Source organism: Pomacea canaliculata, linkage group LG11 (genome assembly GCF_003073045.1).
Source record: "Pomacea canaliculata isolate SZHN2017 linkage group LG11, ASM307304v1, whole genome shotgun sequence".
Taxonomy (NCBI): Eukaryota; Metazoa; Mollusca; class Gastropoda; order Architaenioglossa; family Ampullariidae; genus Pomacea; species Pomacea canaliculata.
This window is the reverse complement of record NC_037600.1, coordinates 8,171,724-8,187,069: the sequence shown is the minus strand read 5'-3', so window position 1 is coordinate 8,187,069 and position 15,346 is coordinate 8,171,724. Positions and strand designations below refer to the sequence as shown.

The window sequence follows — 15,346 nt, the reverse complement described above, 5'->3', positions numbered from 1 at the left end:
AGGAATATCTTACTTCACCGGAAATATTTGGCAGTGACACTGCCAGTGACAGCTAGCGCCGTTTGCGTGAAATCCAAAGGTCAGAAGGAGTGAGGACGAGAGAAAGTGTGTGTGCCTGTGATGGACAGAGGATTCGGTGTGTAACAGCTGCACGCTGCATTTCACTAGTCTGGAACAGATGTCAATTTTATTTTATTGTGTGTGTGTGTCATTCAGTCTCTCGCTATGGTGCAGTGAAGCGTTTCAGACTGACTGGTGCAGCACGTTGATGTTCAAAAGAAAATAGTAAGCCTAACACCAGGGTTTCTTTCATGAATGTTTGCAAATGAGAATTGTCGGAGGACGTTGTTATAGTTTTACTAAGAGCTCCCTTCCCGCTGCATGTCGACCCAGCAGTGTGTCCTTAATGAAAAACATTCTTTCCGAGATGTACGTAGTATGTACTCTGCCTGCGGGCCTCTCCTTACTGACCACGATCGAGCGTGTGCATACTTGCATTCCTGTGCTGTGTTGTCCTCACCAGTGCTGTGAAAAGGTGTGTGGGAGGGTACTGCGGCCTTCACAAAGGGTCGTTATTTACTGCTGCCTACACAGTCCTGTAAATGCGATCTCAGGTCGCAGTCGCGTGAGAACGTCGCGCCACGGGTGATCTGAACGTGGCTAAGGACACCCGTCTCGACCTGCATGTGTGAGAGAGAGATTGTGTGTGTTCATGAATATACAGGTGCTTGTGTGGGTGTGTTGTAAGCATGCGCAGTGACAAGAATGTGTGCATAAAAGTAAGTGAATAACATACGTTTGACGTACACATAGTTACAGATGTATCCAGACGCAGATGTACCTGTACACTCAAACTCACGCACACACACAATAACAACAAATTACACTATCCTAAAACACCAGCAAAGCTCACTTCACAAACCACTTTAGTGGCTAAACCTTCTGCCAACAAAATCTCTCGTTTCCCGCTGAAACGTGGAAGTCAACGATATGCCTCAATAGCTCAGAACATGTTTTTATCTGCCACATGAGGAAACATCACACTCAAGTAGAAATGCGAGCTAATTCAGATACCGACCTGCTAGAGTACGTGCTGACATTTACATTATATGCTGGGACTTCTGAAGGATAAAGTATAACTATAAATTTATGTATTTTTTTGTTAATGAAAAGGCGACACAATTTCACAGCTTCGGCAGTCGGCACGCGCTGCTAGCTGAAATCGTTGGCTTCCATGTTCCTGCTGTCCAATACTTTGATGCATGTGCAAACAGAAGACAGACAATCTCAGACATTCCTTCCATTTGCAGACCATTTCTGGATTACACAGTGGGAGAGAAAAAAGCTAGGGTCGTTGGGGGGGGGGGGGGTAGGGGGGGGGCGGAAGGCTATAGAGAGGAATGGAGGGAGCGTTTCAGTAATCCTTATGGGCTGATGGTGACAACTGCAGAGCAGCTTCACTACTTGTACAAACACAGACGGGGAAAATAACCTTTGAAAGTTTCGGGTCGATAAGTCATCAGCTAAAGTGCGCTTGAGGCTGGATGATGGAGGCTGCTGAAAAAGCAGTGAAAAGTTTATCAAAGTTCACGCTGACCTCAGAACTTGTAGATGGAGAAGAATGTTGCAGGAAATATTGGGGTTTTATTCCAGAGAGCATGTTAATGCTAAGAAGCGAAACGGACTTGGAACTTTACGAACGACTCCAATTTATGATAAACAATTCTGGAGAACAAAAAAAAAAAAAAAGGAAAAGAAAAGAAAAACTGCGTTTTCTTGACTAAGATCTGTTTTCGTCACCGTCCATTTAAACTGTCATCAGACGCATCTTCGACCAAATCGGAGTACAGTAATAACATTTCCCGTTTTACCCGATTCAAACAAACCGAAATGAAATAATTCGGTTAATTAAAGGTAATTCATTAACGGCATTCAGTTCCACGCCCCACTGCCTGATCTTCAGTCTCCTCATCTGCACACTCCAGGACACTATAGTAACCTCTACTTGCGACAGTCAAGCGACTTCTTTGGTCTTCTTTGGGATTTGACCCGGCACTCCCTGTCGAAGACTATCCTTCAGTGTAACTTTGAGGGCAGTCGACGCCTTGGTGGCCAGAAGAAGAACTTGCTTACAAACATCAAAGACTGGACTGGTCGTCATGTACAGGACCTGCCCACAATAGGCCAGAGTGGTGGCCATGTCAGCTGCCACGTTTATCCATGTGCTTCCCCCCCCACACACACACACAACTACAGGTACCGGTCCATAGACGAATGACTCCGGTGTAGTGGAATATCACCCCCGATATCTCTGTTTAACCTCTTTATCATTACTGAGAAATTCATGTTCCCTTCTACTCTCTTTAGGTTCCTTAGCTACCGTCCAGTACGGAACTCAGACTACTCAGTAATATACATAGTAGCAGTTGAACAGTTTACACGGCAACATTTTAATGTGGCTCTTTTAACAGGTTTCACGCATCCTCACTATTGTGCTAACTGGGTGAGCATCTACCACTGTCGATCAGAAACAACTTACAAAACCTGTTTGTGCACATATTTGAAGACATTTGCAAAAACACTGCTTTGCCTCATAACAAATCTTTCTCCGAGCGCCCGGTCTGGCAACATCCCTCTCCTGTTAAGAAAGAATAACATGCAGCACTGAGTTTGGTATAAAGAGAAAATACATTTAGAGACGGAAGGAATTTGCATAAAGTCAAGAGATGTTCGGTTAAACTTTAGCAAGGGCTTATTTTCCTTCCCCTCGCCCCCTCTCCCAACCACCACCACCACCACGGAAATAACCGATGCTTCAGAGAGCAAGCACGTTTTTCAGCTTTTCATGGTCATTAGTAAAAATCCAGACACGAAGAATGGAAAGAAGAAAAACAACAAAACCTGACGGACAAGTTTAAGCGGTGGGATATATTTGCAAGCCGAACAAACACGGCTTTTTAATACATTCCTCCCAGTGTAGGAAGTTCGCTGCAATCCTGCCTAGGAGTGTCGCCCTGTGTGTATGAGGGAGGGAAGGTGAAGCGGTAGGTTGGCGAACGAGTGCAAATTGACCGATAGGATTCATTGTTCTTTAATTCCATCTAGAGATGGTTGTGCACTTTTTTTTTAAGGACCGCTGGGCTGATCGAAGACGGAGAGAAAATGAGATATATTCTGATTTTAATAGTAGCAATTTCTTTAATTTATTTGGGAGGTATATTTTCCTGTCTTATTAGATGCGATTAAAAAAACAACATTTTTTAGGTGAATTGGTGCTCGATTACGCTGGAAAACCGATTTTACAAAAATATCAAGTAATAGATACAGCTCTTGCGAAAGGTAGTTTAGATAATAGTATACATTTTGTACAATCATAGAAAGACAATTTCAAAGCAATATCCAGCTTTGTCTGATGTAGGATACACTTATGTCGTCTCTGCGATAAGCGTTTTATTTCCTCCTGTCATGAAACAAGGGAGTTAACTACAGCTGCGTTTTACTGACGTGCAACTTTATCGGCAAATCCTGCTTTTTCCCTGAGGGAACATTGTCTGCGGTTATCTCTGAAATGGTAATTGGTATTGCTGAAGTAGAATGTTGGGTGTGGGGAGATGAAGTAGCATGCAATTCAATTTTCTGGCTTTCAGTTATAGACTGCCTCGAAGCCAAGAGCAGGGCCCCCCACATAAACGCGCTTTCTGGCATAATTTAACTGAAATTAACAACAGAAAAACTTTTTTCCACAGAAATGTGTCAATCTGTAACCAATTTCCGCTTCACTAGGTTTTGTGGCCGGAGGCTGAGAGAAATATCAATAGAACTATATCGACGTATTTCGTCAAAGCCTTTAACACCTAGTGATTACACTTAATCGATCTGAATAATTTAGATAGGGCCACCTGCAGATATGTACTTTGTGTGTCTGTCTTTATCCATAGCCTGAACCAAAAAGATAAACTAAACAGCAGCTTAATAAAAGAAAAAAGAGTGGGGGACTAAAGGACATGCAGTTTCATATCCAACCTGATTTAGATATGATGAATCCTCAAACAACCGACGGACAGACTCATCAGTTTTGTCTCTTTTGTTTATGCTAGGGTCTGGCTCAGTATTCACACTCGTTCATATGGTTAGTGTTAATGATGTGGTATCGGGCCATTTCATGAATCTCTAGTCATGATGGGAATTTCCTTAAATGTCGTTCGTTTTTCTTTTCGTACCCAACCAAGCTATCAACCCTTCTCTCTCTTTCTCTCTTTTTTTCTCTCGATCTTTCGCTTGATGCCTTGTTCATGTACCGATTGATCAGATGTGCTCTCCCACCAAGCAGACAATTTCCTCTTCTTCTTCTGCACACTTTTCACATTCCTTCTCGCTAATTCCCGTGTGTATATGACGCCATGCTTCAATCCGTCTCATGTGTTATGAGAACCTCTAATAACATACAACACTTGCCAGACCACAAAAGCTGAAATAAAGCACTCTGGAAAACACATTTTAGTAATAAAACAAATATAAAGTTAAGCGTTGCTCTGCCGATGTACTAAAGCGCTGCGTTTTTGTTTCCAGATTGGACGAGGCCAAAAAATGGCGTGCTCAGGACCGGGACACAATCAACAAGCTGAATCAGCAGCTCTCAGAGCTGGAGGCCGAGATCCGCATGCTGCGCCGCTCCAACGACTCACTGGACACCGAGCGGCAGCGCGACAAACAGACCATCGCCCGCCTCAACGAGGAGCTGGATAAATTGCGCATCGTGAGTAGTGCTTACCTCGCTTTACGGTCTTTTCATTTTTTTGGGGTGCTTTCACCTTCCCAGCTTGTTAGTCACAACGAGATACCTGGCAAGCGTAGTTTACATTCCAAGAAGCTTCAATTAAAGAAAATTATTAATAAAAATAATTAATAAATACTTGGTCATATGTGAGTAATAGATGATAGATTATAATCCTGCCTTTAAAAGTTTGTTAATAGACAATAAAACAAACCAAAAAGCCTGGTGGGTTGAGAAGTAGTTAATTAAAGAGAAACTATTTTAGACAGCTAAGCTGATGTCCAAGTTTGAAGTAACTGAATTGTAATTGAATATCACATTTAATTATTCTATCGTCAGTAAGCAAATACCTGTCTAGGGGATGGATTAAGGAGCAGGACGTAAGTTCTATGATGATCTGGGGTATTTTATCTCACACCTTTGGACAGAAAACCGGATCGACTTACGTGGGCAAGATCCTACAGAAAAGCTAGTCAGTACTAGTACTGTGACCTTCTTGAGCAGCGGGCAGATGAGCAGAGTACATAGAGAACTATTGAAAAGTAGCCTAGCGTGGCGTGACTGCGTTTGGGGGTGGAAAACGATCTGGTATTTTGCGATGGGTCTAGTGGAATATATTTCAGATTGTAGCTGTCTTTAGTCTAAATTAATTTTCTTGTAGTCTTTGATGCTTGATAAAAGTAGGTTTGTGAATGATATAATGATAGTTGTTTCACTTAGTATGACTCAAATCCTTGGCCTGGACTTAAAGATTATGACCTTAAATACTAGAATGTTATACACTCCCCGACATTGCTTAAAAATGAACTGAAACCTGACGAGCAGAAAGAAGACAACTTTGATGAGAATCAAATATTTCTTCTTAATTTACTGATTCCAAAGAGAGATCGATTTTCTGCAAACTCAGTGCCGTAAATGCCAACGCTTGACTAAACAACTAAAGGTGAAACATTTTTTTTAACTGTTTTTTTAAAATTGAAACAAATTAATCGCAGATTGAAAATGATTCCTAGTATTAGTGTCGCGACACAAAAGAGCATGTTTGCATATATATAGTCTTTTTTTGCAAACTTTCAAGTCATCCAGCAAAGTCGTTGATTGTCCGTTTTTTGTTGGTTCCAGGACCTAAGCAACGAGACAATCCTGAGACTGGACGCCGAGAACCGCGCCCAGACCTTGGCAGAGGAGTTGGAGTTCCTCAAGAGCGTTCACGAGCAGGTAGGGATAAGTCACAGTGCCGAGACAAGGATCCACAGGGAAAGAGAACATAGAATCAGTAGACGTATTGTGAAGAAGAACAGGATAACGTAATTGATGCAGCCAATTTATTTTTTTATTGTATTTTTGGTGGGAAGGGTGGGCTACGAAAACATCTATTTGATATTTTTGTCATTTTTCCGTTAACCAGGAACTAAAGGAACTGGCAGCACTGGCGTACCGCGACACAACGGCCGAGAACCGCGAATTCTGGAAGAACGAGTTGTCCCAAGCCATCCGCGACATCCAAAGCGAGTACGACTCCAAGATCGACACCATCCGCGGCGAGATGGAGACCTTCTACAACCTCAAGGTAAATTTTTTTAGCTTTCTTCTCGTTTTCTTTATTTGTTTCTGAGCTGGAGAATGCAAATATTTTACACTTATATTACTTTTTATTCCGACTTTATAGTTACAATCAAAGAAAAAAAAGGCGAAAGAGGAGAAAAAAAAGCAAACAGATAAGTAAATAAATAACTTATGTAAGGGGTCTAAGTTTACTTTGACGTGAAGAAAGGGAGATAAGCAGAGTATGGGGACGAGCCCTGTATTTGAGGCGATCGTGGTAGGTGTGTCAGTGTTATCACCGATTTTCTTACCTATGCTGTGCAGGTGCAAGAGTTCCGCACTGGAGCCACCAAACAGAACATGGAAGTGACTCATGCACGCGAGGAGACCAAGAAGTTCCAGAAGATTTTGAACGACGCAAAGATCAGAGTGGCGGACTTAGAGGCCAGGGTAAGTAACACGGCTTAATACAATCTGTCTCTTGAAAAACACTCTCCTATTATCTGAAAAAGCTGCGGACATCAATTCCACTAATTGATGAGAACATTCCTTGATGGCTGGTTACATGGCTCACATCTTTGTGAAAGTTCAAGGATGGCGTAGCTTAGAACCATGTTGGCATGTACTTGTGTCGGTCTGTGCAGAACGCCCAACTAGAGAAGCAGTACCAAGACCTGCTGCGCGAACTGGATCAGAAGGAACAGGAACACACGCTGGAAGTCAACCAACTCAAGGACGAGATGAACAAGCTTCGCGCGGAGATGGAAGCCATGTTGGTGGAACTGCAGGTCAGTTTTTTGTCCTTTCACCCTTTGTAAGTTATTACTTAAGGGTGTGTGTGCGCTAGCGAATGCGTGTACACGAGATAGTTTGGATGTTTGCTTGTTTCTTGTCACTACATTGAAGGAAAACTGTTCTTGTCCATTATTTAATATTCAGATACAAGACCTGTTAAGCTGACGGAAGATTTAATTAACCGTTTTGTTCATTTTCAAATAATAACAAAATGTTTGCGCCATTATATTTAAACCCAGTCATTAAAGAGGACGTGCATTTCATCATTTCTCTTTTCTTCAGACCTTGATGGATGCCAAGCTGTCCCTGGAGCTGGAGATTGCCGCTTACCGCAAGCTGCTGGAATGCGAGGAAAGCAGGTCAGGAAACGCAACTCCTACCGGCTTGAGAGCTTATCTAGCTGGCACTGGTCGCGACAAGTAGTTTCCCCTTTTGCATAATTTTGCATAATACCGAGCTCCTTCGAGCTCTGGTTTAGCCGGTGATGTCGATATTTGCAGATAAGTGCAGACATCTTTGGTCTTTGCTGTCTTTTCTACTGTATACTGTTCCCTCCATCCCCACCTAGATGCTTGTTGCATATTAATGTGTATCTCTTAATGACGGTTTCTTACTTTTTATATTTAATACTACTTTACATTCCATGACTTTGCATTCGTTTTTACCTTACGTGACTGTTCTATAAGTTTTTGTGCTTGACAACACGTTAGCCGAATCTGTTCAGCGGCAGAATACAGTATTATTGTTTACATCTGATTGAAGTCTAGCCGCATGGAACATTATTTGAAGTATTCATTTCACGGGACTTTTCTTTCAGAGTAACCACATTTACAGAACTTTCCCTACAACGATGTGCATTTCTCTTTGTAGAAAAGAGTGGTCTGTGCGTAGTACAGTTTTATCGCTCGAGACCCAGTCGATATCTTTAAGAAACGATTGTCAGCTGGTCTTTATATTTGGACCAACAGCTGTACTGATCAGATCTGCCGCTAACATTTTAGTGTGTTGGTCGATAAGGAACGCCTTATCTCGATCACCAATCTTCTGATACCTTAGTGATGCATATTCTTAGGCTAAACTCAAACTTTCTTAACTGTAAGACGTAGAAGCAGCATTTGTAGTTCTTTTACTTTAAACTGGATTTTCGTAAAAGTTTTTGAAGATTACTGGGGGAATTGAGTTCTAAGCCATGAGGTTTTCTGTGTGTTTTCTTGAGTACAGCGCACAATTATGGATCAGCTCGGTCAACAGCTGTAGTTAGTAGGAATGATGAAATTAACTGGAATATTTGAGATGCATTCTGTTACTAAGAGGTAGTCTAGATTCTAGTCAATATTTGCAATCCAGATGTCCAGAGATATATTTTTTAGCTAGTTCTATGGCAAATTTCCACGTTATTGGCCATTAACATTAGAATTGCTGTTTGCAAACATTCTTTCTAGAGGTGCTTTTCCCCTTGTGTCATAGGTCATGAACTTTTTTTTTGTTTTGTTTTTTTTTGAGCGTAGACTGAAGCAGAATTAAAGAATCCAAACACATCTTAGTGTGTGTAAAACTTGTACGGTGACCCATAAGACAGCGATTTCTTAACTATCTATTCATCTGCCTCCAAGATTCTTGCATTGTCAAAAATTTGTAAAACATTGTTCTTAAAAGTTAATGACGATCAGATAATTTTGTCGGTTCTCCGGAATCCCATTGTGTGTTTTCTTGGTATTGTTATCACTGAAAATCCTGCCCTGCTTTCCAGGTAGGAGTACTGTAGAAGCCTTTAACTTGTTATACGGCTAATCAAGCAGTCACCAAGCGCATTTTACTCTCTTAATAAAATTTTGCTTTCAGAGCAAGAAATACTTCCTGTTATGATATCCTGAATGGTACATGTGACTGTTTATTGTAAAATTTGGGGAACACGCGTTGACCAAAGGACGCACAAGTGCGCTAGCAGGAAAAAAACTCATTAAATTCATTTTATTATGTTGAGTTTATTTTATTTTTCAGCGAACAGAGAAACAAATTCACCAAAAGATGTTTGATTCATCTGCCTAAAACACCAATGGAGGCGAATGTTTATTTCTTTTTTTGTGTTTGTTTTTTTCTGTTTGTAACTTCTGAAGGGGAGTGTTCTGTCACGATTTTTATTTTTATTTTTATTTCAGCGTGATTTGTCTCAATGTCTTGTCAGTGAATATGGTCCCTACAGGTTAAAGGTTATCCACTGATCGGAACAATATGGCGGCTTCTTCTCTACAGAACTGGTACAGGTCGGCGCAGACTGGCTCCTGCCATCGCTCCAGATGCTGTCGCCAAACCGGGAGAAGCTAACCAGACTCCCGTTGCCAAAGTAACCATTCCAGACTCTAAAACACCATCTGAGAAACAAGCGAGTGTTAGTCTTCGCGAAGCGAAAGACGAAAGTTTGAGCGGCGTTAGAGACAGCACAGAGAAGCTAGAAGAAAGAGTGAGCCGTTCTGGAAATGGAAAGAAAGAGAAGGAAAGAAAAGCAATGGATGGATCAGAAGTTGAAACTGAAGTTAGTGAGAGTGAAATGAAAAAAGAGAAACAATCCGTTGTGAAATCGCAAGGTGGAGTGTGTAACATAGAGCATCAGTCAGCCGAGACAGAAACAACAGACAAACCCGAAGAAAATGACAAACCTGATGTAGATGTGGTAGACAAAGTGATCGAGGAGTGTTTAGAAGATGAAGTGTTAGAAAACGAAGAAATTATTGAAGAGGAATGTAAGCGAGAGAAAGCTAGTGAAGTGACATGCGGGACGGTCATAGTTCTAAATGATGAGCCAGTAGTCGAAGACCTCGAGGCTAGTCAGGTGACAGAAGGCCTAGAAGGGGGGTCAGAGGGGCAGGAGCCGGAGGTCAAAAGTGAAGAGGTTACAGAGGGAGATGCAGAAGACGGGGAACGAGAAGTAGAGGTAGTTGATGCAGAAGAGACAGTTAAGGTAGAGGAGGAAGAGGCAGGGGTTCACGAGGCATCAGAGATAATTGAAGACGACGTAAAAGATGAGGTGGAAGACGCAGAAGATAAACAGGAACAAGAAGTAAATGGGGATGACGATGAAGATAAAAAGGCAGAGGGGCAAATAGAACAAGAGGAAGAGGAAAAGGGAAAGGAAGAAGTCGAAGCTGAAATAGCTGTTGACGTTGCAGAAGCTGCATCTAAAGATCCGGAGACACAAGACCCTGAAGGTCAAGTGCTTGGCGATGAAGAAGACGAAGCTTTGGAAGAAGTTAAGGAGGAACCAATGATAACGGAAGAAGTGTCACAGGTGGAGGCAGAGGTCACCACACAACAGAAGCAGTTTAGGGAAGTAATCGAACAACATCCAAATGCTGAAGAAACGCAGAAAGAGACAGAAACAGACAAAGCGGAAGAAGAAGAAACGCCACAAGATGAACAGGATGTTCTAGCCAAAAATGACAATAAGGAGGGAGAAATAAACGATGGTAGGGAAGATACTGTTGTGGCAGACGCAGGCAAAGAAGTCGCGACAGATAGTAACATTGGCGACAGTGTTTTGGAGACAACCGAAGAGCAAGAGAACCAGGAGACTCCGGACAAGGTTGAGTCGTCAGATGTGACACATACCGCGACGGATGAGCCGTCAGACTTGGCGCAAGATGCACCTGAGGCCACGCAAGAGGAGGCTCCGGATGCGGATCCAGACGCTCTGAACGTATTGCAAGATGCTGAAACATCAGAAGACGTGGTCGAGTCGGAAAATGCTGACGATGCATTGGAAATTGGCAAAGAAGAAACACCAGAAGCTGGAATCGAAGAAGAGACGAAAGATGGTGAGGTGCTGACTGAAGATACAACGGTGCCGGTAAATACTGCAGAGATACCAGAAGATGACTCGAAGGTACCCGTAAATGAAACAGAGTTAAAGGCAGATGAGACGATGGTACAACAGGATACGACAGCAGATGAGACAGAGGTACCGTCAGAAGCACCAGAAGAAGAACAATTAGTACAGAAAGAAAAAGAAGAGGCAGACAATGAAGAAAAAGAGGTGGAGGAAGATGCGGCTAAAGAACAAAAGCTTGCGGAAGAAGATGAAGACGAACCCCAAGAAGAACAGGGCGTTCCTGCAGAAGATGTACCGGAAGGAGGTGAAGTACTACCTGAAGAAGAAACCAAGGAGGTTGAAGAGGAACAAGTGAGTGAAAGCAAAATTTTAGCTGAAGAAGCTCTAGAATCCGACAAAAAGGAAGAAGAAGCGTTCGAGCAAGAACAGAACGAAGCTGTTGAATTGCCAGAGGAAGAAGACAGACAAGAAGTAACAGCGGAGGAAGAGACAAATGAAGCTCAGGTCGTAGCGGCCGTTGCTGAAGAACTAGATGCAGTGGAGAATCACTTAGTCCAAGAGGGAGACGACTCTTGTGAAAAAGGAAATGACCAGCAAGAAGAAGAATACAAAGAGCCTAGTTCGGAAAGAGGAGAGCAAATCTTTGAAGAAGCCGCAGATAAAGAGGAGCAGGCTGAAACGGAAATAACGTCAGAACTTGAAAAAGATGACGAAGCCCAAGTAGCCGAAGCTGAGGATAAACCCGAACAGATCGGTGAAGAGGATGGAATAGCAGAAGAAATTCTTGATAAAGTGGAAGAATCTGAAACTTCAGCCGCCACCCAGGAAGATGCCGAGGACACAGAGGTCGCTGGGGACCAAACCGCGGCAGATGCAACAGAAGAACTCGCCGACACCTTACCTTCGCCTGAAATCAAAGAAACAGAAATCGCGGAAGGAGAGGCGTCCGCCTTGCAGGAAGGAGAACAAGAGGCGGAAGAAAAAGAAGATGAAATGGCGACAACTGCAGCTACAGAGTCAGAGGAACTATTAGATCTGACGATAGAACAAAAAGAGGAAACGTCGGACGACAAGGAAGAGAAAGAGATGGAAGAAACGATGGAGAAAGATCAGACCAAACAGGAAGACGAAGAGAAAATGTCCGAGATGAAAGAAGGCGCTGACGATGCTGAAACAGAAGAAAAGAACGACGACGCATCGACAGAAAAAGAAATCACAGTGCAAATGGACAGAGCGGATGAACCGCAAAAAGAAATTGTCGAAGATACGGAAGAAGGAATGGAGGAAGTGAAAGAGCATCAGACAGATAAAATAGCTGAGGACGAAGCACAAGAAACCGCAAAAGGAGAATTATTACTGACGGAGAGCAGCGTTCCAGAAGAAGTTGCAACAGAGGCAGAGCTGGAGGAAAAGGCACCCGAAGAAACTACCTTCAGATTGTTTCCACAAGAAGAAAACAGAGAAAACCAGAAGGAAGATCAGGAAATAGTTGCGAGCCTGGAGAACTTGAGGGACGATGAGCAGGAGAAGAAAGACGAGTCGCACGAGAAAGACAAGGTCGTAGAGGTCGACGAGGACAACGACGGAGATGAAGGAACCGTGACAGAACAGGACATCACAGACGACGAGAACGAGGACGCCAGCAAGGGGGCTATCCGAGAGGAAGAGGTCGGAGGAGGAAGTAGAGGAGATGACGTGGCGGATTCCTTAGAGATACCCGGCGTAGACGAAAAATCGAAAGCAGGGGATGAAGAGCAAGAACAAGACGAAGCAGAGGACGCGGTAGAAGGTTTGCACATTGAGACAAGTGACGATCTCCTGGAATCGGACTCTGGAGTGGCCATCGAGGAAAAACCGGAAGAAGAAACAGAAGGGCCTGAAGACACAGATGGACCACGTGAAACAGATGACAAAGAAGAACTAGAAAATCCTGATGGGCGAGAAGACGATGAAACAAAGGAAACAGAACTAGAAACGACAGAAAAACAGGAAGATACGAGAGAGCCTGAAAATGAGGAAGTTTTTGCAGAAAAGGATGAACCGAAGAAGGAAGAAGACAAAGCTGAAGATGAATCTGTTACAATTGACATTCAAAAGGAAGAACAGATAGCCGCAGATGGTATCGATGGCGAGAAAGATTCTGAAGAACAAAAACACGAGGAAGCAGGCGAAGCCGATCTGGACAAAGAAGAGTGTGAGGTAGAAACTGATGAAGACACCAAAGACTACAAAGGAGGTATAATACAGAAGGAAACGGAAGAGCAAGAGAAGATAGAGGGCGAATTAAAAGAAGAAGCTGAGGAAGATCATGTTTCCGAAGGTACAGGAGAAGAGGAAGTGGCAGACAATATTCCCGATAAGGTAGACGATAGTACAGAACAGGGGAAAGAGGCATACGAAGATAGCAACGTAGATGCTGTCAGGACAGTAGAGTTAGTCTTGGGTAGTGGGGAAGACGAGTCCTTAGTCACCGAACTTGAAAAACAGGACGAAGATCCTGAGAATGTTTCAAAAGACGCTTCCGAGGACGGTAAAGGTACTGCTGACGACGGTTGTGAAGAAAAAGACGTCGAGTTGCGCAAAGACAGCGAGACGGACAGCAACCTAGAGTCCGACACGCAGTCTAGAGTTGTTGACGAGTGCGCAGAGAAAGAAATAGACAGACTGGTGAGCGTGGACGAAACCGACGACGCAAAGTTAGATGATGTTGAAAACGCGAAAGAACAGATGATAGCCGTGAACTGTGAGGATGCAGACGACGAAAAGTTCGTTCAGGGAGAGCAGCGACCCCTCGCCAAAGACACAACTTTAGAAAACGACGAATCAGACGGAGAGGACAGGAGGAAATCAGTGGCGTGATGGAACTAAAAGACGATGCAGTCGACAGAGTGGCTGAATATGAGGACAAAGGCATTTTGGAGTGAAGTGGTTTAATGTGTGTAAAATTAGACACTTGTTTCCACCGCCCATCGATGTTTTCACTCATCCCAACTCTCCCCAGGACATGGTAATGAGGTCACAGAGTTTAGTTGCTTTTTGTAGAAGTCCGCCGACTTCCTGAGCATGTTTACAGTTCTTTGTTTTTGTGCACCTGCCCACGCAGTGGCTTTAAATGGTTTTCCCCTTAGCAGCGTGGCGTTTGATCTGTATGTGATGACTGAAGTGATATATTAACCGTCAGATTCATTTTCTGTTCTTTCCAGTTCTCACGCCAGCATGCCAGAATAAGCCTAATGAGCTGCGCCTTGTGTACATTGCCTTTTTATGCATGATGTTTTGGCTTCTATATTGTCGCTGTTTTTTTTAAAACTTTGTCCCACGTGATTTTGGCCTGTTTATGACCTCGCTTGCATACGTACAGAGACAGAGAGGAATAGTCCACTCTCACTTCACGTGTGTATGAAGTAAAAGGGGAGGAGCTTGATGACGCTGAGGGTATGTCGTTGTCATTGCCATCATCATCACCATCATCGTCACCACCACTATCGCCACCATCCTCACTAGCTGCAGCGTGCGGGTTTCCTGCCTTCGACCTTCATTTCATAAGTTATCAGTTTGCAACCCTATTCCATAGTTTAAGAGCCTGCCTTTTACCCTCACCCTTAGAATAGCATGACCCAAGGAGCTTGGTTTCATCTTCACTTTGACCATTTGCTGTTTGAAGAAGTGGGGCATTTTCTGCTTCTTTTAATTTGTATTTTATGATTATTATTTCTTGTTTGTCGAATATGGTTTTGCTTGCAGTACGTATGCCGCGAGAGGACTCTTCCTGGGATAATTAAGAAAGAAAATGTCACCTGACCTGCAGTTTCACATGCCGTATTCTTAACCCTTTTTCCGACAGAGTCGGGTTGCGGTCCGTGGTAGAGCAGACCCTCGGTGTGCGCAGCAGCGGAAGTGCGCGCCTCGCCGACATGATAAATATCAGCCAGACGGGAGAGTTCGAAGGCGGGGGTGCGTAAGACTTGGTCAGCTAGCTGCGATATATATATATAGCCACCATATACTCTCTCTCAAGTTATCTGTCTTGGTGTGCACGGCGTGACCTCCAGAAGTAGCTGTCACGTGCTCTCTTGCCTAGGCCTTCCGTGTGACGTGTTTCTCTTGCTAAACGCCCCCTTCCCTTCCAATATGCACCCCTCCGTCATGTTTTGGCATTTTGTCTTCAGTAATAATCTTTCAAACTTCGACTTTGGTGGGAGCCATACTAACACCATTTCCGCTTTCTGTCGCTTAAAAGACAAAACTACCAATATTACAGCAATGTTCATTTGACTAATTACTCGATTTTTCCAATATTTGGAAGTTGTAACCTGTGCAAGAAGCTTCATTTTTCGCCACTAAAAGCCTTTCCTCTGTAAAGTCGCTGCCTTTGAATAGAAGAGAAACATATTGCGTGTTGCTGA

The 15,346-nt window shown here is 43.3% G+C and overlaps 1 protein-coding gene across 2 annotated transcripts in view; it reads left to right on the top strand.

The window, feature by feature from the left end:
- LOC112574744 (FK506-binding protein 5-like) overlaps positions 1-14,295 on the top strand; it is a 28,568-nt gene extending 14,273 nt beyond the window's left edge. For both annotated transcript variants that reach the window (XM_025255978.1, XM_025255979.1), the window contains exons 2-8: positions 4,570-4,756; positions 5,897-5,992; positions 6,183-6,344; positions 6,644-6,769; positions 6,964-7,107; positions 7,397-7,473; positions 9,368-14,295. In XM_025255978.1, the coding sequence (XP_025111763.1) occupies positions 4,570-4,756; positions 5,897-5,992; positions 6,183-6,344; positions 6,644-6,769; positions 6,964-7,107; positions 7,397-7,473; positions 9,368-13,799 (5,224 nt within the window). In that variant the 3' untranslated portion in view covers positions 13,800-14,295. The remainder of the gene's footprint in view (positions 1-4,569; positions 4,757-5,896; positions 5,993-6,182; positions 6,345-6,643; positions 6,770-6,963; positions 7,108-7,396; positions 7,474-9,367) is intronic.
- The last annotated feature ends 1,051 nt before the right edge of the window (positions 14,296-15,346 follow it).